Source organism: Rhynchophorus ferrugineus, unplaced genomic scaffold (assembly GCF_030347505.1).
Source record: "Rhynchophorus ferrugineus isolate W39M unplaced genomic scaffold, kcgeb_rfMv2 rfM11, whole genome shotgun sequence".
NCBI lineage: Eukaryota > Metazoa > Arthropoda > Insecta > Coleoptera > Curculionidae > Rhynchophorus > Rhynchophorus ferrugineus.
In genome coordinates this window covers 6199047-6223841 of record NW_027472590.1, presented here as the reverse complement: position 1 = coordinate 6223841, position 24795 = coordinate 6199047, and the positions used below count along the sequence as shown (strand labels likewise).

At 32.9% G+C, this 24795-nt stretch overlaps 1 protein-coding gene across 5 annotated transcripts in view; it reads right to left on the bottom strand.

Annotated features, from left to right (window-relative positions):
• The window catches only part of ASPP (Ankyrin-repeat, SH3-domain, and Proline-rich-region containing Protein), a 454315-nt gene that overhangs the window by 34568 nt on the left and 394952 nt on the right, over nucleotides 1-24795 (bottom strand). For all 5 annotated transcript variants that reach the window (XM_076417461.1, XM_076417462.1, XM_076417464.1 and 2 more), the window contains 2 exons: nucleotides 22259-22532; nucleotides 7630-7808 (listed from right to left, as the gene is read on the bottom strand). In XM_076417461.1, coding sequence (XP_076273576.1) covers nucleotides 7630-7808; nucleotides 22259-22532 — 453 coding nt within the window. The remainder of the gene's footprint in view (nucleotides 1-7629; nucleotides 7809-22258; nucleotides 22533-24795) is intronic.

Genomic DNA, 24795 nt, shown 5'->3' with positions numbered 1-24795 from the left:
ATTCCGAACCTTTTTTCCTTATCTTTTATTCCCATTTGTTATCGCGAAGCAACAGGGAAATTCGGGAACGCCTCCCCTCGGAGGAAATTTCGCTTCTCGCACCGATTGCGAGGAGCGCGACGGCGATTCTATTTAATCTAGGAAGCGGTGGGCGTTCCATAAATAATTGAACGCATCTTAAGAGGTCCGCCGTTATCGGGAAATGGGGAAAAAGTCATTTGTTAATGTTTTCCATTTTACCACTTAAGATCATGAAGCTGTTTTTAGGTTCGACGATGTGTATTGGTGAAAATGCGAGGTATCGATTGGAAACAAGTGTTAAATTGGATGGTTTTGACGTTTTTCTAAGCAAAATAATCGAGTTATTCAGTGTATATAGATGCTAATCATGAAATACTTTAAATTGTATCTCTGACATTGAATAATTTTGTTGTTTGATCTGAACAAGTCTATCTAACGCTTTTAAAAATGTATGGCGATGCTGCTCGGTCATATCCCAACAATAGGTTTTGGTTTCAATCACCTAAAAGTTACGATTTTGATTTGGCGGAACCATTACGGTCTACTGCATTACAAGCTGCTAAAATTAAATGAAGTTGTTGCTGCAGATCTCTATTAATGTAAATTTAACAGTGCTGTTTCCAATAATACCGGCAGTAGTAGTATTTTTCTTAAGAAATGTCTTTTTAAAGCCTAAAAATTATTAGAATATGCACCTAACATAAATAGTTTGTATAAATAATATAACAATATTATAATAAACAGTTGTTAAAACAATTTTGTTTATATCAATAGGAAAGTTGTTTCCAATTAATCGAAAACATCTAATTATTCATCTAATTAAACATTAAATTCTCAAACGACGTTTGCAACTATGAAACAATACAATTAAAGACTAACGAGTGAGTATTTTATTCCCATGTTTTTAGCATTTATTGAAAGAACGATATTGGCTTGGCACGAGAAACGTGTGCCAGCAATGTCATACTCAATTTGCAGTAATTCATTCTTAATTAATTTGGAAATGAAAGTACTAGAGTATGCTGAGTGCGGTAGAACTTCCCATTTTTTGCAACAATATATCACCAATAGACATCTGCAATAAGAGATTCTCTATTTTTAACACTCTGCCAGAAAGCTCTTGGGCCAAGGTATTTTGGAATGGTCAGCCCAAACTCAGCACACTATTTGCAAAAGCAATGGTATGTACACTCTACTCCTATTACTAACCTACTACTACTATTTCCACTCTTTTGCAGAAAACGCAAACTCCCAATCCCCCAGAAAGTGCTGTTTCCAATAATACCAGCAGTAGTAGTATTTTTCTTAAGAAATGTCTTTTTAAAGCCTAAAAATTATTAGAATATGCACCTAACATAAATAGTTTGTGTAAATAATATAATAATATTATAATAAACAGTTGTTAAAACAATTTTGTTTATATCAATAGGAAAGTTGTTTCCAATTAATCGAAAACATCTAATTATTCATCTAATTAAACATTAAATTCTCAAACGACATTTGCAAGTATGAAATAATACAATTAAAGACTAATAAGTGAGTAATTTATTCTTATTTATACACTGATGTACTCTTACTTATTACTCTTATTTATAGAATTCTTGCGATCTTTGGATCAAAATATCATTAAATTGGCGAAAGTTGCTACTAATAAGGCATTTTGTCATGTAGTATCAAAAATAACGAATTTGTTAATTTCAGTCATTCTGGTAGTCCTTCATGAGAGTATTCACAAATTTTGAAAAGCATTTCAAAAAGCATTCCTAAGCTTATTCTTATAACAAATCAATATATTCTTGCTTACAAAGCTCAACAGAGTCAAGTAATGAAACCTACTGAATACGCATTACAACAGCGTTAAAAAAGACGAATGAATGGTAATTTTTCGAAAAAATCAACATTTTTCTTTTAACCATCTGAAATGACCATTGAAATCATATAATTTAACTTGGACATATTTCAATTGATTTCTTTAAAAATATACGATTTGGTGACAACGTGCCATTACTTTATTACGTAAAACTATTTTTGCCAATCTTTAATTTTATAGTGGTTTTTGGTAACTTTACTCTCCCACAAACAGAGAAAAAAACAATATTTCGTGAAACCTCCTTGTAGTTCAAGGAAATATAGCAACTTCTAAATCAGCACAAACTTTCCAGTTGTATGCTGTGTATTTGATTCTAAAGTCTAAAATTAGTTTCATGTTTTCATACGTTTTTTGTAAAGTCACTAAATATGCAACAGATATGGAAGAATATCCGTTGCCATTGTGGAGTAATACTGCTTTTATGAACTTTGAACTCTCAATAAACAATGTTCTTAGCAATGGAATGAGGAATTCAAAACACGTAATCTTAGTTATGTTAAAAAACTGTGCTATATCAACACCCTTCTTTCAATATAGTATCCTGATGTTGCCAGAAATGTGGGAAAAATCTGTAAAAAGTTATGGAAAATATCATTATCAGTATATATTGTACCAATTTTTCTGAATAAACGTTGTTTTAAAGCAAACAAATGAATACATGCAAGCAGCTAACAATAAACTCGCAGAATATTAAACAAATATCACAACAATGGGTAGATCTGTCTAGATAACGTCAGAAATCATCTCAGTTCTAATTGCCGTCCCAATTTCATGCAAACCTGACATTATCGAAGCCGTCGAGACAGTGAAAGTAAAGGTACCACACGTAGCAAAGATTTATGACAATGAGAAAATGATCTCGAAGAATGTTAGCGAGGTAAAAGCGACCGTGTCGGGAACAACTTAAAAATCAGCACGTCGAACCATCTCCCGCTCCTTCGCATATATATCACTCGATGTTAGGTTCGAGTTAATGAGGCACAAATAGAAAGTTCTCGAGACATAGTTAACTAATAACCAAGAGAGAAGAGCCTCCATAGAGAAGCGGTCATAAATCTTGAATATTGACAGTTATCTTTTTTTTTCGTTAGTCGTAAACGCGAAATTGTTTGACTCCAATGTTCACCAGCTCATCTAACTTGTGTAGGTAGGAAGACATTTTAAAGTAAAAGTTAGGGTATATGTCTTTTGGAGAACTAAAAAAATATTACGTTTTTTTTGAGGGGTTGTCATTAAAAATGTTTATTACAACGAGACGAGATGTAATTAATGCTGTCGGTTAATTAGCTCGTGTAAACATAGGACGAGAGCCTGATGTAAGACATATTATTCCGAGTTATTTGGCCCTGAAGACGAATTCTTGTCAGCTCCAAATGTTAGCACTCAAAAATATGGCGTAATTTAATTCAGGATATTATATATTCACGATTATTTGCCCTCAAGAAGCAAAGTTAATTAGCTGCGATAATTAGAATGAAGGGTGTGGACTTGCACTGAAAAAATCGCCTATCCATTGTGTTCGAAACACGAAAGATTGTTAAAAATTTTGTTCTTGCATGTACTTTGATGTTTTTTCACTTTAAAAGCACAATTTTCTGTCAATTTGTATAACTTTTTCCTATCTTTTTAGCACTTGTTGAAAGAACGATATTGGCTTGGCACGAGAAACGTGTGCCAGCAATGTCATACTCAATTTGCAGTAATTAATTCTTAATTAATTTGGAAATGCTGAGTGCGGCAGAACTTCCCATTTTTTGCAACAATATATCACCAATAGACATCTGCAATAAGAGATTTTCTATTTTTAACACTCTGCCAGAAAGATCTTGGGCCAAGGTAATTTGGAATGGTCAGCCCAAACTCAGCACACTATTTGCAAAAGCAATGGCATGTACACTCTACTCCTATTACTACCCTACTACTACTATTTCCACTCTTTTGCAGAAAAAGCAAACTCTCAATCCCCCAGAAAGCGACTCTGTATAAAATGTCAGTCCGTCCAGTCTGCCTCTACGGACGGAGCACAGGTGTGGTACAGGTACATGTTCGAGAGCCAACTTGCATTACTCCAAGTGTTCCAATCCAAAAAAGTCCGCGCGTTACTCAATGCCCCATGGTTTATGAGGAATCAGACACTCCGTTCGTAAAAAGCTTTACGAACATGCTCTTGGCGCCTTAGAACACGAAAACAATTTGATCAAATCCCTACCCATACATAAACAACGGTAATTAAACTAAATACGACAATCCCAATCATAACCCAGGGTCTCTGCCAATCGCAAAACCTTTCTATCCAAAACCCGTAGCCACATCAGCAAAAAACCATTTGGTTCTAGCTGGTCATTCTAGTATGAAAAAAAAAAGAATTTTGGTGATTTTGTTACTTTGTTTAACAACCTTCTTGACCAGTTGGATGGAAAAATTAGTAAAAAGAACTTGGATAATAAAAATGCATCTTCTGCCAGAACAACGCACCTGCCTTTACGAAGGAAAATATGAGGGTTTTGAAGTATGATTCGCACAGTCATCCCACTATTTCCCGGACATGATACCTTTAAACCTGCATCTGTTTTGAAACTAGAAAAAAGAATACTGGTTTTGTAGAAAAGTTGGACAAAATGCTATGAAATGAAGTGAAATTATGTAGAAAATAAAATCTTTCAGTGTATTTTAATGTCAGGTCGTGAACTTTTCACCTTTACTTGCTATGATGTTGATATCATACATATGATGGTGATAGAGTGATATTGTAACCCGGAAAAGTTCTGCAAGATTTCTTGATTCAAATGATCTACATTAAAATTAAGAAAATATCTTGCAATAACATTTAGATTCTCGAATTAAAACAAATCACACAATTCCGTAATTAGACAATCAGTCAGCCTGTTGTATCTACAACAGGATATTAATCTTAATATCATTGAAGTCAGTGTTAGAAACAAGTTTACTAGACCTAACATGTAACTATAACACCAGAAGGTGGAAAACGATCTTGGGGATAGTTTTCCATGATTATCCATCAATACCACAACAAAGAATAAGGTGCCAGACAAGAATTTGGTATTTAATGTTATTGGATATATGATTAATACTAATAATATAAAAACAATCAATATAAATACTATAAAAACAACAAAAATCTAAAATTGCATCACAATACGTATTTGTAACGTAGTAAAAAAAAAACTAAAAACGTATAGAATTAATATTATATTTAACTAAACAAAGATATATGTCATCTCTAATAACTGCATTTATCCATTTATAAATAACAGACGAATAATTTAGTGTGCTTGCCTGCAACTTATGTTCTTGGTATGATACGTTGTGTATGATGATATGCCACTATATATTAAATTCAAATATTATAAAACTAGCCCTCGATAAAACAAATATTTCCAGTCATACCTAGATCAAATTATAATTAATCAAAACGTGTTAATTAGGTCATTTTCATTTAATATAGCAAATTAAAGTTAACATTAGGTACAAGCCTCCAAAATTTATGGTCGGTCTTGACGGTCCCTTTTCAGTTTGTTTACAAAAACTTTTTTTTCGCATTTTTTTACAACCGGTAGTAGTATGAGGGTTTGTTAGATTTTATTAGTTTAGAATATTGTGTAGTCTGAGTGTCTGTAATGTGTGGCATGGTACTAAATAATGGTAAGCGTATTTTTGCTGTAATAATTTTTGAAAATATTCATAATACTTATTAAATATATGTTTAATATAATGTTTGTTATAATATATTATTAATTTACTGTTATAATTCAATATATTTAACTGTCGGCTTGGTTGGCGCTGTGGTTAAGGCGACAGGATGGTCCACATACTATAGTCGCGGGTTCGAATCCTCTTTCAGTACCTCTAAAAAAGTTCTTTTTACGTCAAAACCCAAGAACAGAGCATGGGTGTAGAAATTTAATGTATTGTATATTGTAATCAATCAACTGAATTGCCAATGAATTGACCTTTCCTCCAAACTTTTCTCTCTGATTCTACTTCGATTAACAAATTACAATCTCTTTTTTATACTAAAGCTTCTCCAGTTTCTTTAAGAAACCGTGGAATTTAAACTATAGTTCATTAAAATAAGCTAGCTATTACATTTTGTCAAAATATGTTTTTAAAATATCTATAAAAATTAATAGTAATCAAATTTTATCATTTATACGACTCAGTGTTATTGTTTTTTTTCCTGTTAATGAATCGAAATATTGCGTTTTTTTATACGAACAGGCTTTTCGAAAAACATGTTTTAGTTCTTCCATTCTATCGATTCAAAAAAGCAAAAAAAAGACTCCAAAAAAACGGAGATTCTGTGTTTTATGTTACTGTATACATTTTTTTATATACATTGGTGCCGAGCCCGAATAATACAAAAATAATAATATAATTTTGTGGTATGTACACAAAATTAAATTACGAACAAAACAAATTTGATTTTTGATGCTCGTATCGACTTCAAACTGATCAGCTGGTAATAGTTAAAATAATGTTGTAAATAGATAAATAGGTTTAGGTAGGTATTAAGCTAAATAGTGTGTATATAGTAGAATATAAAATACATGTAGTAGATAGTTTAAACAAAGTTTTTGTTTATTTCTATTTAGTTATTTCAACGATTAATACGTACATATTCCTTATTTAGTTCCTTATTTAGTTTTTGAAGTCTGTTCAATTTTTTTTGTTGTTTTATTTAAAACTTTAATTATCGATAATTTGGTTAGAACTGTTGATACAACATCTGCCATAAAATTATCCAGTTCGACATACAAACGTACTTTTTAATTCCTCTATAGAAGATATATACTGCGGCATTTATTCGGGTAAATTGTACTTCATCTGATGCAGTTTAATTATTCGCAAATACAAATTAAATATCCGTTTTGGTGCATTTCGGTCTAGTACAGCACATGCCGAGTTCGGTGTATGTCAGTTTAGATAAATATTGACGCAGAATCGAGTCAAATAAGCATCAGAAACAATTAAACATGAATGATTGATGAATACCAGGTACAGTACGGTTAATTATTCTTATTTTGTTCTCACAGAAAAAGTTTATTTCATTTCGAAAACTATAGGTATTATATTATGATGTGTAAAAAGTAAAAATGAGTGGATCTTGGTGATCACATAAACTTTAGCTCATTACACATTCTTCACTCAAAATGCATAAATAGAAAATGTAATAAATAAATCTGGAAAAGTCATCATGAATAACTTAAAAGGTCTGCTTCTTTGTTAACACCGAACGAAATTGTTTTTGCGACTGGAGGAAAAACAAACATAAGAAATGTATAACGTCTCTTACATGATGCTAAACATTTAAGAAGAAAGAATGTTTTACAAAAACCATCTTTAAATGACAAATATAAGAAAGAACGTTCAGCACTATATAATGTTTTCGGACGAAAATGAATTCGATATGGTTGACCCTGATGGATATAAGTATTACTATAGTGATTTAAGAAAAATAGAAGGAGGACGTACTGAAATGATAATTTATAATATCGATCAGTTGTTTTTTCCTTTTTACCTAACTGTGCTATAGTTTTGTCGCGACGCTCGAACGGCACTTTTTTAAGCCAAACTTTTAAGTAAACAATCTTCACATGAACCTTACGACTATGAGTCTATAATAATAGAATTTAAAAGGTAAAAAGTCATTTTATAAAGAGTGTGCTAATGTTTTGTCGCGGATGTATCTAAAAAATTGATATAATATCGATATTTACCATCAATTCTCGTCGAAGCTTATCCAGTTCCAAAGCGGAAGCCGGCGGAGGGTCTCTATTGGTCCGGCCTCGTCGCAGTTCCTCCAGCTGCCTCGTGAGCTCCTCGACTTTGGCGACAGCCAGCGATAATTCCTTCTCCTTCTCATTGAACAGAGCTCGGATTGAATCAAGGTCACTTGCTGCAAACAACGACGAGTATACGTTTATAATCTCTAATAATCATGGTTCTGATATGAAATATGATTGTCAATTCACCTCCATTATAGAGAAAACAGAATGAATTTTCTAATCACTACATAGTATAAAACAAAGTCTCCTTTTCTGTCCCTATATCCCTATGTGCGCTTAAATCTTTAAAACTACGCAACGGATTTTGATGCGGTTTTTTTCAATAGATAGAGTGATTCAAGAGGAAGGTTTATATGTATAATACATGCATAATATACTAAGGCAACATTGCTAATTTTAGAGGTTTCTAACGTGATGTCGTAAATTAACCTATTTTTTTAGGCTTATTTAATAATTAGCAAAACGCTGCCTAACCCTACGAGTTAGATCAAATTAATGTACTACAGTATTGTACACCATAAAAAGGTCTACAAAAAAATCCGCGATGGTATATGTTTATCTTTTAGGGATAACCCACATTAACCATTTTTATTGTTTACTTTTTACGTGAGAAAATGGCTTATTTACGAAGCTATTTTAAGCAATACGGCATTAATCCTTATCGAATTAAGTACCTTAAATACAGTGTGCAATTAATATAGATCAATATGGTTCCTTACAGCATGTAAATTAAACAAATATTTTCGGAGATATTACAAATTTAAAATTTGCGTTTAAAAATGTGTAATGTAATAAAAATTGTATGAATTTAGATATTCCAAAGATAGCAGGAAATCTTCATAGTAAGTATAGGGGAAGAGGAATTGTTTTACTCCAAATTTAATGCGTGCAGGCCAAGGGCAGTAATGAATGAACCAAAAATACTGGATCGATTTTAATCATGTTTTCATTGAGTGACATAGGCATATATATTTTATGCCCGTGTAAAGTCGTGCGAAGCCGGGGCGGGTCGCTAGTTTTTATTAAACTAATCCACTAATTCGGTGTGGTGAAAACCAATCCGTTATTTTTACATAGAATCGAAGGTTTTATTTAATATACTTAGTATGATACGATTTAGGTCAAGTAGGCGCTGTTTTATCCGATAATTTGTTGCCAAATCGAAGATAATTCTAAGAGTATTATGTTATGTCGATTTTCGCAATCCTCTTTCGAGTTTTTTACCAGCAAGATTCACAAGAACAAATGGTAATCACTTGGCGCTAAGTCCGGACCATAAGCTGGATGCACAAGAATTCTCCAATAAGTTCACAGAACTTCTGGCTATTCATTATTGATTAATCGAAGACAAGTTGTTGTACGTAGCCTATTAAAAGTTCTTTTGTACATACGTCATCAAGATGATTAATGTATTCCCTGCCGCAATTTGTAAACTCGTTTTAGAATCAGACAATATTTTCCTTCTCATCTTATTGTAGTTAAAAAGAGACACAATGCTGTCTGATTAGTTCGAACACGTAAACGAATGAGCCTGTCAAAGTCTGTTGTGGCTGTATAATTAACTGTAGTATTTAGGTGTACTATAAAGTTAAAATAAATTATATTCGGTAACATTTCTGTTCAATTATTTTATTTAGATTAGAATGTTGTATGTCAAGGCCAAATTGAACTAAAACTCAGAGTTGATGCGGCGTTTTGATGTTATCAATTGAAATGACTTTTGTTCGATTGTAATGTTAGCCTTCTAATGCCATCTAGTATAAAATTATCGGACTCCTTTTCACTAGACTGTTTATTAACGAACGTCTACGAAAATCATTCAAATAACCTCGATATCTAAACTCAATAATCGTCCAGGATGAGATTTTCAGTAAATATTCATTATTTACCACCTTAATGCAGTAAAATCCAATTTATTACGATAAATGCTCGATCGATTCGTCGTTATCATAGGTATAAAGTTGCCGTAAAGACCGACTAGCCCTCGGCAGAAATAAAATATCCTAGAGTCCTAGATTTAAATCTATTTATAACCGGCTTAATCTACATTTATATGGAAAAGTCGATATTAATCCTAGTTTTCGGGAATTTGATCGTAATCGGTTTTATTAATGGTCACGACATCTACACGGGTGAAAGAAAACGTTTCTAGGTAACTGCAAAATGGGAAAAACGTAAAGTATTTACAATTACATTAGCAAAGTATGTTTGGGTACATTTTTACTTTTACATCGATGTTGGCGATGCCAGAAAATATCCTGTTAAAAAAAAATTGAAAATGAAATTGAAACAAGGGATATTGGGATAAGGGACAAGATCTGGCGAATATGGAGGATGATATAGGATCAGAGATTCAATTGTTTCTTTAAAAGTTTTAATATATTTTTTAATATTTACACTATCATGTTGTAAAAGCATATAGTGATAGATCAAGTTAATATGGCAGGTTGTTAAAGGTGAATATCTAACCAAATATGATGACTATGGCAGACCAAATGCATCAAAACATCGAAGTCGAGTTTGAGGGAGAATTTATTTCAATTTTCAAGCACTAACACGGCTTCCAATCGTCCATTGATAAAAAAATTAATAATACATAGGGAATTTTCTCAAAATTAATTCACATTCAGCTATAGTTATGCTGTCTTATAGTCAGTATAGGTGTACGTGATGATACGGCTTTAAAACTTGCCACTGTGAGAACGGTTAATAACATTACGGTTTATAACATGTATATTCTTAGATTACGAGCTATTTAGGTTTTAGGGTAAGTCATTTTGTTATATTCAAAACAATAGTTAAAAATTAATTGTATACCGCAACTGAAAAAACGTACCTGAGACGAATTAAATGGCATGCAATGCATAGTTCATATTAAATTCAATTTAAATTCATGAAAGTAATATATTTACCGGCAAATACACCAGAACTATCGGGAAAGCAAACTTTCGTTGTTCAGAGCACATCAAAAACAGAAGGAAGTTCACTGAGACCCAATAACTCTGACAGAAAGTCTTAATATAAACGAATATGGAAATCCTTATCGATCCTAGTCTTTCTGTTCTGATAGTAATCTGTTTTCCATCGATTATTTTATAGTGTGTAGCCGATATAAATTGGGGACAATCTTACTGAAAGCCGTATGACGTATACTTTTTGAATTAACTATTTTAACATAATACGAGGGTTGTTTTATATATTTCAGGATTTATATAATATTGATTTTATATAAAAATAATTTTATTATGTCTCAAAATATGCTACATAATTATTAATTATATGAATTAGATGAATTAATATGCCATATTCTCCACATTAGTTGAGGGTTTCTTTAGGATTCGAAAAAGATTGGCTTTCTAATTTCATCAGGAACGTGCATAATCAGAGGTTACCAACTCACTTCTTTAGGTCTATATATGTTAACTCGCATTGTCATGAAGGAGAATATGTCTGATATCCAAATACCTATACCATCATGCTTCATATTTTAATCTCACAAAAAGTCTGCATTGCTTTGCTGATAGCTTTGCTCTATGTTATATAGTTACTGACGATAGTGAAAACAGTATATATACTACCATTCGTATGACCGATAATGTTAAAAACATCAATTAACAGACAATTTAAACACTAATTAGGAATTATCCCGAAATATAAAAGACAGCCGTCGTTCACAAACGTTCCAAACGCATTCCTGACTGTCACAAAGTTCATCATTAAACTTGCATTGTATTTGGTGGACCATCGACATGGAGTAGTCTTTGGTGATGTTTCCATGTTAATCCACGCGGAAGCATTTCTTTCAAGTAACAAACATTATTCCCGATACTAGTATCATTTGCATACCAAATAATATTATAAATATCGATAAACAGGCAATAATACTATAATTTAGAGTAACCCCGAAATATAAAAGACAACCCTCGCACGTTCCAAACGCACTCCTGTATATCATAAGGTTGGTCATTAAACTACCAGTGAAGTTGACCGACTATGGGTTGTCACTTGATTTATACATTAATATGAAAAAATCCCGAAATATAAAAGACAACGGTCATACTTTCCAAACGCACTCTTGCCTGTCACGAGGTTGGTTATTCAACGACCAGTGAACTTGACCAACTATGGGTTGTCACTTGATTTATACATTAATATGAAAAAATTCCGAAATATAAAAGACAACCGTCGTACTTTCCAAACGCACTCTTGTCTGTCACAAGGTTGGTCATTAAATTACCAGTGAAGTTGCCCAACTATGGGTTGTCACTTGATTTATGCATTAATATGAAAAAATCCCGAAATATAAAAGACAACGGTCGTACTTTCCAAACGCACTCTTGTCTGTCACGAGGTGGTTGGTTATTAAACGACCAGTGAACTTGACCAACTATGGGTTGTCACTTGATTTATACATTAATATGAAAAAATCCCGAAATATAAAAGACAACCGTCGTATTTTCCAAACGCACTCTTGTCTGTCACAAGGTTGGTCATTAAACAACCAGTGAAGTTGCCCAACTATGGGTTGTCACTTGATTTATACATTAATATGAAAAAATCCCGAAATATAAACATGTTCTGTTGTACCGAGCACAGAAGGGCAAACAAATAAACGAACGACGAGAATAAAAATTAAATACTTTCGTAAACTCGTGTTAAACCGTGACGTTTCCTTTCATATCTTGGACGATTTACGTTATCCAATTTCTGTATCAAAGTAGCGATAAATTCAATTTCGCCGGAATACTCCACGGCGGAGCGGCAGTACGGGCGACATTGTCACATTTAATAGCGCGTTAATATCTATTTCAAAAGATTTAATTATTTTTGGAATGTACTAGAGAGGACGAGGCCCTTTTTCCCGTTGAAATCGGTCAATAAACGTAAACCAAAATCACTAAACGTAAATAGAATTATTTTACAATATAATTCGACACTATAACTATAACTTATAAACTATTGTGGCTGCATAATTAACTATAGTTTTAGATGTACTATAATGTTAAAATAAATTATATTTGATAACATTTTTGTTCAATTATTTTATTTAGATTAGAATTTTGTTGTATGTCAGAGCCAAACTGAATTAAAACTCAGAGTTGATGCGACAACATTGCGACGTTTTAATAACAGGTCAATTGAAAAGTCCCCGGTCTGACAGATAGGTGGTGCTACTAGAATTAAATCCAAATATTTTTTTGTTTCAAAAGATGCGTGTATAAATTTTACAGCTCTCGGATCATTAGTTTGTGAATTATAACATTTTGAGTGAAGCAACTTTTGTTATTGTAAAAAATGGATAAAAAGGAATTTCGTGTGTTGATAAAATATTGTTTTTTGATCAAGGGAAAAAATACAGTTGAGGCAAAAACTTGGCTTGATGCCGAGTTTCTGGACACTGCCCCAGGAAAATCAACCATCAAGGATTGGTATGCTAAGTTTAGACATGGTGAAATAAGCACCGAAGACGGTGAACGCAGTGGACGCCCAAAAGAGGTTGTTACCGACGAAAACATTTAAAAAATCCACAAAACGATTTTGAATGACCGTAAATTGAAATTGAATGAAATAGCAGACACTTTAGAGATATCAACTGAACGTGTACATCATATCATTCACGAATATTTGGGTATGAGAAAGCTCTGTGCAAGGCGGGTGCCGCTCACTTTTTACCAAAAACGACGACGACTTGATGATTCGGAGCAGTGTTGTTAACCATATTAAACCCGAGTTTCTAAAGCGCTAAGCTTTGGAAATATGAAAAATATCGATTTCTTCAGATTTCGATACTAGAATACTCTCTTAAGTATCGAATGTAAGTCACTTCTTTAAGTATGTAATTTATATTTAAAAATCAATGGCCATTGATTCTGGGGATTGAATACAACAAGAAAAGAAAATCCTAACGCCTGACGACTCCATGCGTATGCGTCTTCAAGTGCAAGTAGAAATAGTACTTTAACCCAGAAAGCCCACCTTATTAGCGAGTAGCTTCTGTTTTAATTAAATCTCAAGAGTTTCTCCGCGCCGAGGGTGGATATTTTTTCCATTAATATCAGAATTAATTTTTCATATCATAAATCTATATTGATAAAAATACGGAGTCATCGTCGGCTATAGTTTCTAAAAAAAACAAATTAATCAATTAAATTCCACTTTAATATAAAAGTCTGCGTTTTATGGGCGCGTATAAGAAGTCAAATAAAATTTCGATTATTCCTTCGGTAAGTACGGTGTTGGAGAGAAATGTTTGGTTCGTGACTCGGCAGGTTTTTAACGAAAATATTAGTTTAATGGCAGCGTGGAGCGTCAGAAGCTTTATCGAAGACCTGCATTTGATGGAATGATATATAAGTTGGGTTAGACTCATTTTTTTTTCGAGATATTCTTACAATTAGAGCTCATTGTCGTGAATACATCATAAAAGAGTGGAGTAAATGTAACTTGTTCAACACCTTGGGGATAAATACATTTGACAGTTTCTACTCTTTAGTCTGAAGTTGTTTACTATGTTCTAGATTATCATTTCGTTTTTCTACTTCTGTATGTATTTCGTTCTTTATAAACTTCATATAATAATTAATTTTTATACATTAACATGAAAAAATCCCGAAATATAAAAGACAACCCTCGCACTTTCCAAACGCACTGCTGTATATCATAAGGTTGGTCATGCTACCGGTGAAGTTGACCAACTATGGGTTGTCACTTGATTTATACATCAATATGAAAAAATACCGAAATATAAAAGACAACCGGCAAGAGTGGAGTAAATGTAACTTGTTCAACACTTTGGGGATAAATAAATTTGACAGTTTCTACTCTTTAGTCTGAACTTGTTTACTATGTTCTAGATTATCACTTCGTTTTTCTACTTCTGTATGTATTTCGTTCTTTATAAACTTCATATAATAATTAATTTTTATACATTAACATGAAAAAATCCCGAAATATAAAAGACAACCCTCGCACTTTCCAAACGCACTGCTGTATATCATAAGGTTGGTCATTCTACCAGTGAAGTTGACCAACTATGGGTTGTCACTTGATTTATACATCAATATGAAAAAATACCGAAATATAAAAGACAACCGGCAAGAGTGGAGTAAATATAACTTGTTCAACACTTTGGGGATAAATAAATTTGACAGTTTCTATTCTTTAGTCTGAAGTTGCTTACTATGTTCTAGATTATCATTTCGTTTTTCTACTTCTGTATGTATTTCGTTCTTTATAAACTTCATATAATAATTAATTTTTATACATTAACATGAAAAAATCCCGAAATATAAAAGACAACCCTCGCACTTTCCAAACGCACTGCTGTATATCATAAGGTTGGTCATTCTACCAGTGAAGTTGACCAACTATGGGTTGTCACTTGATTTATACATCAATATGAAAAAATACCGAAATATAAAAGACAACCGGCAAGAGTGGAGTAAAAGTAACTTGTTCAACACTTTGGGGGTAAATAAATTTGACAGTTTCTACTTTTTAGTCGGAAGTTGTTTACTATGTTCTAGATTATCATTTCATTTTTCTACTTCTGTATGTATTTCGTTCTTTATAAACTTCATATAATAATTAATTTTGTTTTATTTTTATTTGTATATTTTATGTGTATTTCATGTTAAGACGCATTAAAGCATTCATGGAAATACCAGATTTCCAGTTTGGATTTCGGAATCACCATTCGACAATCGACCAAGTGCATAGAGTAACATCGGTTGTTGAAAAGGCATTCGAAGAAAAGAAATACTGTGCTGCAATATTCCAGGACGTCTCACAAGCTTTTGACCGTGTATGCCATTTGGATTTATTCTACAAAATGAGTTAATTGCTACCGAGGAATTGCTGTCCACTGATGGAATCATATCTTTCAAAAGAAAATTTAGAGTCTCATGCATGAAGGGGCTCGACACTCTTCTCGACACTTAAACCTATTTCGGTTGGAGTTCCACAAGGTAGTGTCTTGGGACCATTTCTATATTTGATCTATACTGCTAATATCCCAACAATCAAAGAAAGAATACTTGGAACATTTGCCGACGACACAGTTATAATGGCAAAAGATGTATCTCTGTCTCTGAAAATACAGCTTAATAGCTCCAAATCTGTCCATGTTATTTTTGCGTTGTGGCTAATTGGCAAAAACTGTGACCATACACTTATAGGAAAAAAATATACAAAAGCAATGGAAATAATGTAAAATACTTGTGATTAATGGTAGGTATTGTATCAATTTATTTCCATATGTTGCTTTTTACATGCAAGCACCTTATCTAAAATAGAAACTGAAACTAATTGTACTGAAAAAGATTAGTTACTAATAAATATGTTTAATAAATGATAACTCAAGAGAGACAGAAATATAAATTACGGTGAATTTGATTGAAATTACCGGAAACTTTATTTTGGGTTCCCTCTTAACAGGTTAACATTTAGCAGGAATGGATTAGAACTCCGTTTAGTTATCACCAAGATTAATAAATTATATGTTGGTTTTAAATGTCACAATTAAACTTATTATTATACCAGAAAACTTATTTATTATGGGATATCTTTTAAAAGGTTAACATTTAGCACGAATGAATTAGAGTTATGTTTGGATATCACCAAGATTAATAAATGAGATGTTGATTTTAAATGTCTGAAATAAACTTGTTATATGTGATCAGAAATATAGAAATTGTATTTAAGCATAAACCTTCATTTCTTTTAAAGAAACCGTTCTCGTTATATCCTAAGTAAAATAAACTTCAATAAAATTAATTCCTTTTGTATGGGGTAAATTCAATTTAGTTAACGTCCGAACGATATTACATCGCCCTGACCTTATGTAAATACGGTATGGGCCTGTCATTGTTTCCGTTCGAGTTTTAGTTTATATAGGACTTGGTCTCTGATTGATATTAGATGAATAACGATAAATTTGACGAGTTATCTGGATTTGATGATGTATTAAGTCCACCACTTTGATGTTCATTTGTTATATATTCATTTAGCAAGCCTTGGGAATTGTTGGATAGCACAAACATTATTTAATTATCAAAAGGCAAGGTTTACCAATGTAGGATGGGTCGGTTTTATCACCACCCTGCGAGACTCAAAGGTCTTGCTCTTAGTGGTAACCTTAAAAAAGTTACACGGGTATTAAAATAATTTCTAATAACTTCACTTCAATTAAAACATTTTTTCTTTGTTCATCTCAAAATTTCGGGTCAGTTTACTATTATCTGCAGATGAGATAACCAGTTCAATTATCTTTTCTTCAGAAACTTGTAACTTGTTCCTTGTAACATGTAGAATCCTTCTAGCATACATTATTTTAACAGTTTATATAATGTTTTAAATGAACGATTACTCGAAGAATTATAAATATGAATTAATCCCATTGGAATATAATACTCAAATAACCAATAAAATTTATTCAATTTTGATATTAAATGTTTCCAAATAGCTTTCCAAGTTCAAGTTTTTGCCTGGTATTTCCTTCACTATTTTTCTTAAGACTGTTTAAGGCTTGATTTCTATGTTCTCCTCCTTTTTGTTTTGATTATCTATACCGTGTTTGTAGCATCTTTATATATCTCAGAGTCATCTGTATTATTTGTTTTTTTTTCATAGCTTTGTTTCTATGGTTCTCTTTCTTCTATGTATCATTTTGAACCCTACTAGCCTTCAAAATTCTTGCACACAACATAGGTAATATGCAACGTTCTTCCTGCTTCTATTTTTGGTTCAATATATTTAAAATATTAAGTTTTTTTAAATTATTATTTACATAGTTTGTATTTATTTCCACTTACTAATTTATCCTACTTTCTATCTGTAATATATTTTTGATTTATTATTCTATTCATATTTTCCTTTTCAATGTGTAAATGTTTTTAAATTATCACAGAAGTGTTCAATACATATACTAGGCTGTATCAATATACTACTTGATATTCAAGTATCACTATGAATATATACTGAAAGTATATAAAAAAAACGTAGCATGAGTTTTCGTAGCATCACAAGTATATAACAATATATGTAACAAAATATATATTATGTATTAATATGGAAAAAATACCTACAGAAACTGATGAAAGAGCAAAAGGGTATTTAAGAATGGGAGATATATCTATTATTGAATTGATATTTTGTATTATGTGTAAGCGTACCAAAAAAGTCTTATTGTATAACTAATAAATTGTACCAAACATTAAGTTGGTTAAACCTATTCATCGTAATATCATATATTCTAAGCATATTCCCCTGTATATTTATTTGATAGGAATATGTAATATTTCAAGCTTTAATTTGCTACTTGTTTTGCGACTGATGACTAATTATTCTTATGGTAATGTACACGATACTGAGGGTGGTTGCGTGAATGTGTCATATGTTTCCTGTTAGTCACCTGCCCCATGTTTTTCTGTCACCCCACCTGGCATATATAATATCGAAAATTCTCAAAACTTCTTTGATTTTACTACGAGTAACTTCATTATTTAACCCCTTGTTTTAGCGCTAACATAGATTGAATATTTTCCACCAATTATGAAAAATATTTAGATATTATTATTATGGTCATCGCTAGTCACATTGCTACCTGGTTAGCAAAGAAGTCATGATGAAGAAATTAATTGTCATCGAACATTACTGGCTCTCCAGACCGTTTTTGTCATTGGCATCAAAATCGCCACTACTAAATCGTTGAAACGAAAACACAATCGGGATATGATAGAGCACTATCACAATAAGTTTTTAAAAGTGTTTGATAACAAATGCCTTAAAATCAAACAACTGAAATAGTGAATGTTGAAAAACTGTATATATTGAATAATTAACTAAATGGAAAGGAATCTTATGTAAATGCATATAATTTAACAGTTGTTTACATTTATGCTTCGCATTTTCATCAATAGGTATCGCTGATCAAAAGGGGTTGTTACCGACGAAAACATTTACAAAATCCACAAAATGATTTTGAATGACCGTAAATTGAATGATATAGTAGACATTCTAAAGATATAAACTGAACGTGTATATCATATAATTCATGAATATTTGGGTATTAGAAAGCTCTATGCAAAGTGGGTGCCGCGCGAGCTCACTTTTGACCAAAAACAACGACGATTTGATGATTCGGAGCAGTGTTTGAAGATGATCAAGCGTAATAAACTCGAGTTTTTACGTCGATATGTGACAACGGATGAAACATGGCTCCATCATTTAACTCCGAAGTCCAATCGACAGTCATGCGAGTGGACCGCACACGATGAACCCGCTCCAATGCGTGGGAAAACGCAACAGTCGGCTGGTAAGGTTATGGCGTCTGTATTTTGGGATAGGCATGGAATAATTTTTATTGACTACCTTGAAAAAGGAAGGACCATCAACAACCACTGTTACATAGCATTATTGGACCGTTTGAAGGACGAAATCGTTGAAAACGGCGGCATTGTAGAAAAAAAAGTGCTGCTTCACCAAGACAATGCACCGTGTCACAAGTCAGTGAAAACGATGACAAAAATTCATAAATTGGGCTTCGAATTGCTTCCTCATCCACCGTATTCTTCAGATCTGGCTCCCAGCGACTATTTTCTATTCTCAGATCTCAAAATAATACTCGCTGGGAAGAAATTTTCGTCGAATGAAGAGGTGATCGACGAAACTGAGGCCTATTTTGAAGCAAAGAACAAATCGTAGAACAAAAATGGTATCGAAAAGTTATAGGGTCGCTATAATCAATATATCACCCTTGAAGGGACTTATCTTGAATAAAAAAAGCTAATTTTGCTAAAAAAATTGTTTTACTATGGTAGGCCGGGGACTTTTCAATTGGCCTTAGTAAACTTTTCCTTGTCCAATTTTTAAACCAACTTTAGTCATATTGAATATAGTTCAGTCTGTGTAGAACCTACTTATCGAGATTTATTAACAACATATTTTATTGAAGTTCTAGGAATAATAAATATAAGGAATTTCTTCATTAAATTTGAAACTTATCAAGCCGACATTTTTGCCACTATTATCAATAATTCTACCCTCTTTCCCTGCGGGCTCTCCCCAACACTTTTTCATTCCACGAAAACCCGTTAATTATTATCTGAACCGTATCCCAATTTTAAGCCCGAAAATCCAATAGGGACAAATCCCCGACGAAGTTAACTTGATAGAAAGATCTCGCGACGTAAAACCTCCCGAGCCGCCATTGTTGTGGAAAATAGGACTCGACTTAAGTGAATTTCGTTATGAAGAATGGTTTCCAATTAACAGAACATATATCTGTGTTTTCTGTTTAGCGGCAAAGTCGAGTCGAGACCTTACAAGCCGAATAATTAAAATAACAATACTGTCTAAAGCTTGATGCTTCTTCAGAGAGGCATTAGTAATTGATGCGACTGGTGGAGAATGGAGAATACAATGACATAAAAGAGGAATTAAATTTGAATTAATACATTATATTAAGTATATATAGTTTTTAATTCCTTCAATAGTACTAACTACTCAACAAATAAACTATTATACGTACCTATTATCTATATTTTATCATTTATTGGAAATTGAATTACACTAGTTACAATACAGCTTTTTTTTTACTTAATTCCATTATATATAATTACGTTAGTTTTTGTCTCTTCAGCCTCCAGTTATTGCCATTGTTGTCGAGCAGTTATTGTGGAATGATAATTCGGATGATCATTCAAGCAACCACCTCATTTTTTGAGCTTCATATCTTTTGAAAAATATTTTTCCCAACAAAATAATTCCACTGAAATTATCAATATTAATATATTATATAGATATTTTAATGATAAGAAGTAATAAACGGAGAAATAAATGACAATAAAACTGAAAAATTTTATTGCCAAATATATAAACAGTATCAATTGAATTTTAACCAACGAATAATTAGCCAATTATATAAAGCAAACGCTGTAGTTGTTTCGTAACTCACTCGCTGGACATTTTCGTTAATAGACTCGTTAATTTTCGAAACACATCATATTTTCCGCTGTGTAGTTTCATCAGGTTGAATAAAGTTGCCGGTACAGTACGAAATATCGATCTACCGAGTGATTTTTAACAATACTCTGACGGTCTAATGGATTTAATAGAGTGGAATACTTGATGTATCGGGATCAAATTCGATTTCAGATTATAGGCAATCATTCCTTTTTTATGGGTTCATTTTTGAAGAAATATTACTCAGTATTAAATATTGGCAACATCGTTTAACTACTTAACTTTATTTTTCATAATTATAGATTTTTACTAATATATTTATTGGTAAAAATCTATAATCCAACTAACTTAAGATATGGTCCAAGAATTCTCCAATTCTAATACATAATTATATTAACTACCACATTCTGCAAGATAAGAGTAATATATGTTATATATATTGGCGTCGGACATCTGATTTGGTTTCAGCGATCTTTTATTTTCTTATAAATCCGCTGTAAATCTACCGGAAGCTCAACAGCTACAAATGAAATCGCTGCTGCCAGTGCTGCGGCGATTTCCTGCGCTTCATAAATTTGTGACAGCACAGGCTTGCACTTATATTAATATTGATGGTGAATACTACTGGGATAAAGTGTTTCGCCTTATAAGAAAGCTGTGGGAGAATAATTATTCCCCAACATAAAAATTGTGATTCCCTTATTGATATTCCCTGCTGATATTGACGAGCGAAAATTTAGTATCCTAACAATTTAGATTCAACAAGATGATTCAACAATTTTAATATAAAAAACAGGAAACTGCAATTGACTAAATACATATACTGTAGTGTCTTTAATGGAAACAAGGGAGGGGATTTAGTAATTGGGTGGCAGTATCAAGTTAGCCCATCAATCAAAATGCTTGGAAGAATAATTCATAACATTACGTTTTATTCCATATTATGAAAATATAAAAAATAAATATTGTTTAAAGAGTTGAGACTTAATTCATTTATTAAAATAATGTTAAAGGAAAACTGTTGAAAATTAACGGTTTTTTCAGCTCAGTTTTGGATATTTGACTTGGATTACTGAGGAATTAGATAAATAAGTACCATTGGCAGCTCTGCTGTCAACACCGGACAACATCTACTGTCCAAACACTTATCTAATGAGTAGTATACTGTAAAATGTATAGGTCGTTAAAAATTATGTTCTACTAACGAAGACTTATAAGATATACCATGAAAATTTAATACACAGATCCAAGAACAGTTGTAGACTGGAGTCGAGTAAGTATAACTCTTTGTGCAATACAACTGGCCAATAACGATTTTCTAAAAGTTCTTTTGTAAGACGACTCTCTGGTGGAATAATTCCATGCTGATTGTCTTGTAGAGAAGGTTAAACACCCGGTTAGAGTCTATCTGTTATCTCAACCAAAGGCATGGAACGCTATTGTATTATACATTCCTATGTATTCCTACATTTTTGTTTGCATGATTTTAGGCAATTGCAAATTAAAGGATTACCATCAAGTAGCTACTGCAAAATATACCGAATAATACACAACTTTTATTCGAATGTTCGAAGTTAAAGAATGACGTTCTACTTACTAAGACTTATATTATTCTGCTTCTGATGGTCCACTTGGCCGCGGAGGGCGCGTAGCTTGCGCAGCTTCAGCTCCTGGGCCTCGACTCGATCGCGCAGCCTGCGCAACCTCTCGCTCTCGGCCTGGACCCGCTGGGCCCGCGCATCCTGTTCCTTGAGATAGCGTAGGCGCTGCTCCTTGGCGGCCAAGAGCTGGTGCTGCGAGTCGATCTGGGCCTGCTGCCTGCACGCCATCTCGCGGAGTTCCGTCAGCGTCAACTGCACTCCGTCTGGTAACTGAAAACGTCAGAATCATGGTGTCAGTGTTGGTCAGCGCGATTCGTCATTAAATCATCATACACAACAGCACATAAAATATGGGATAATGATTCATTTTGATTCATTCATTCAACTTAAACAAGAAATATATTTTTAATCATTAAAATAATAATCAAAAGGTATAATGTTTGGTAAATATAGCAGTAATTTCGCAATTTTGACACGCAGTTGAGTGTTGTTATGTCATAAATTCATTTTAACTAATTTCTGTTTGTACAGCAATGCTGTCCTTTAATGGTCTATCTAAAATTAATCAAATGCAATAGATAGTGATTCCCTATAGTGATTTTGTTTATTTTAGACTTCCGTTTCGTTATCTTTAAACTTTTTGTCAAACCCATTAAACGAAAGCACATCTCACTGACCGACCTCCTTATTGCCGATAATTTTCCAAAAAATTCTACTTGATTAATAGAGAATAACCAGGTAATTCCTCAACTTGACGTTAGGGAACAACTCTGAACTACAGACCAAATTAATACAATTCAAGGATATTCAGATCAAGGAAAAAAAACTATTTAATTGCTTTTTATACAGGTGGCGCCAGCTTTGGATAAGGCATAACATCATTATTTAATTAATCATAATTTCAAATTAACGAAGATGTTACTCAGTTTACAGAACTGTTAAAATCATATATGTTATATCGGATAGGGCCTTCAAATATCAGCGAAACAAAACAAATCAGTTTGAATGAGATTAAATATGTGCATGTCAGTTTTATATATAGGAGATATCAAGAAATCCTTGCCAGAACAAATCTTATACAAACGCCAATGCTAACACAACAAAATATTTAGGAATGAGAGACTTTTGTAAAGAAAAAGAAAGAAGAACTGCATATTAAAGTTAACAAACAAAGTAACCAGATCATCAAAAAACTGGGCAAGAGTCACGAAAAAAGACTTGATATCTATGTTAGGGACTAAGTCGTTTGAGTTGGTGCAGACCACAATATTAATGCTTATTTTGAAGTAACTTATGACTGCCTAATATTTCTCATTGAACAAGTCACAAATATATTATTTAAGAATAACAAAGAGAGTTCTTTTTTAATACTTTCTACAAAATTTTACATCATACAAGGCAGCTTCATTGGAATGATAAACAAAGTAACTGACAGGGCATCTCAAAATTAATTTAAACTCTTAGTATCTCATAATGTATAACAGTCAAGGAAGAACTTATTGGTGCCAAAACTATAAAAGAATCTAAATAACAATTAAACATATTATCGTATCTCAAATAATATATTTCGCCAATATGTTCAATTTGCCTGTTGGGCGGACTCATCTGTTCATATATAACTATTAAATTATGTCATAAAAGTTTAATAGTCTGAATATTATTCACTAAGTTAGACGTAGCCAACGTTAACGAATACGCAAAAGTTTTAATCAATTCTGACAGTTTACCGTATAGTTTTAGTGATATAGATGGTTAGATCTGACGGAGGAACGTAAATGTAGTCCAGTTTACTTGTCGGGATGGTCCCTTTCAATTGCGTTGATTTATTTCAACGTCAGTTTGATATTCGTCTGATTTATATTACATATATTTGTGTGATATAAAAATAGTTTAGTTATAACTTACAGGGGATTGGGAGAATAACAGGTCTTATTTATACATTATTTTAATAAATTTGTATTATAATTAGATTTCTCGCGGACCAAAGGCTGGATGGCCCCCCTTCCTTCTGGCGTATCTCCAAATGCCTCGTGGGGAAGACGCACAATGTCATCCCTCCCCTGAAGTCAGCGGTTACAGGAAATTTTGCAGTCACTGACCAAGAAAAAGTCGAGCTCCTTGCAGAGACCTACGAAGCTCAAATGAAATGCCTCCCACCCGCACAGAACACTAAAACTAAAGACATTGACACTGTCATCAACGAATCCAACTCCGTCAAAAGACCAGTAACCCCCGCCTTTCTTCTCAACCATTTTGTATCTCCAAAGTCTCTACAGACTATGATCGGCAAACTTCAAACCAAAAAATCTCCAGGTTTCGATGGAATATCGATTACCCAGTTAAAAAAGCTCCCGCATAAGCAACTCGCAGAACTGGCAAACATTATTAACTCCATCATGAGACTGCAACACTTCCCGGCGTCTTGGAAACACGCACATATAGCGGTTATACCCAAGAAAGGAGCAAAATCATCTCCATCTGATTACAGGCCTATCAGCCTTCTCAGCGCCATTTCGAAGCTTGCCGAGAGGGC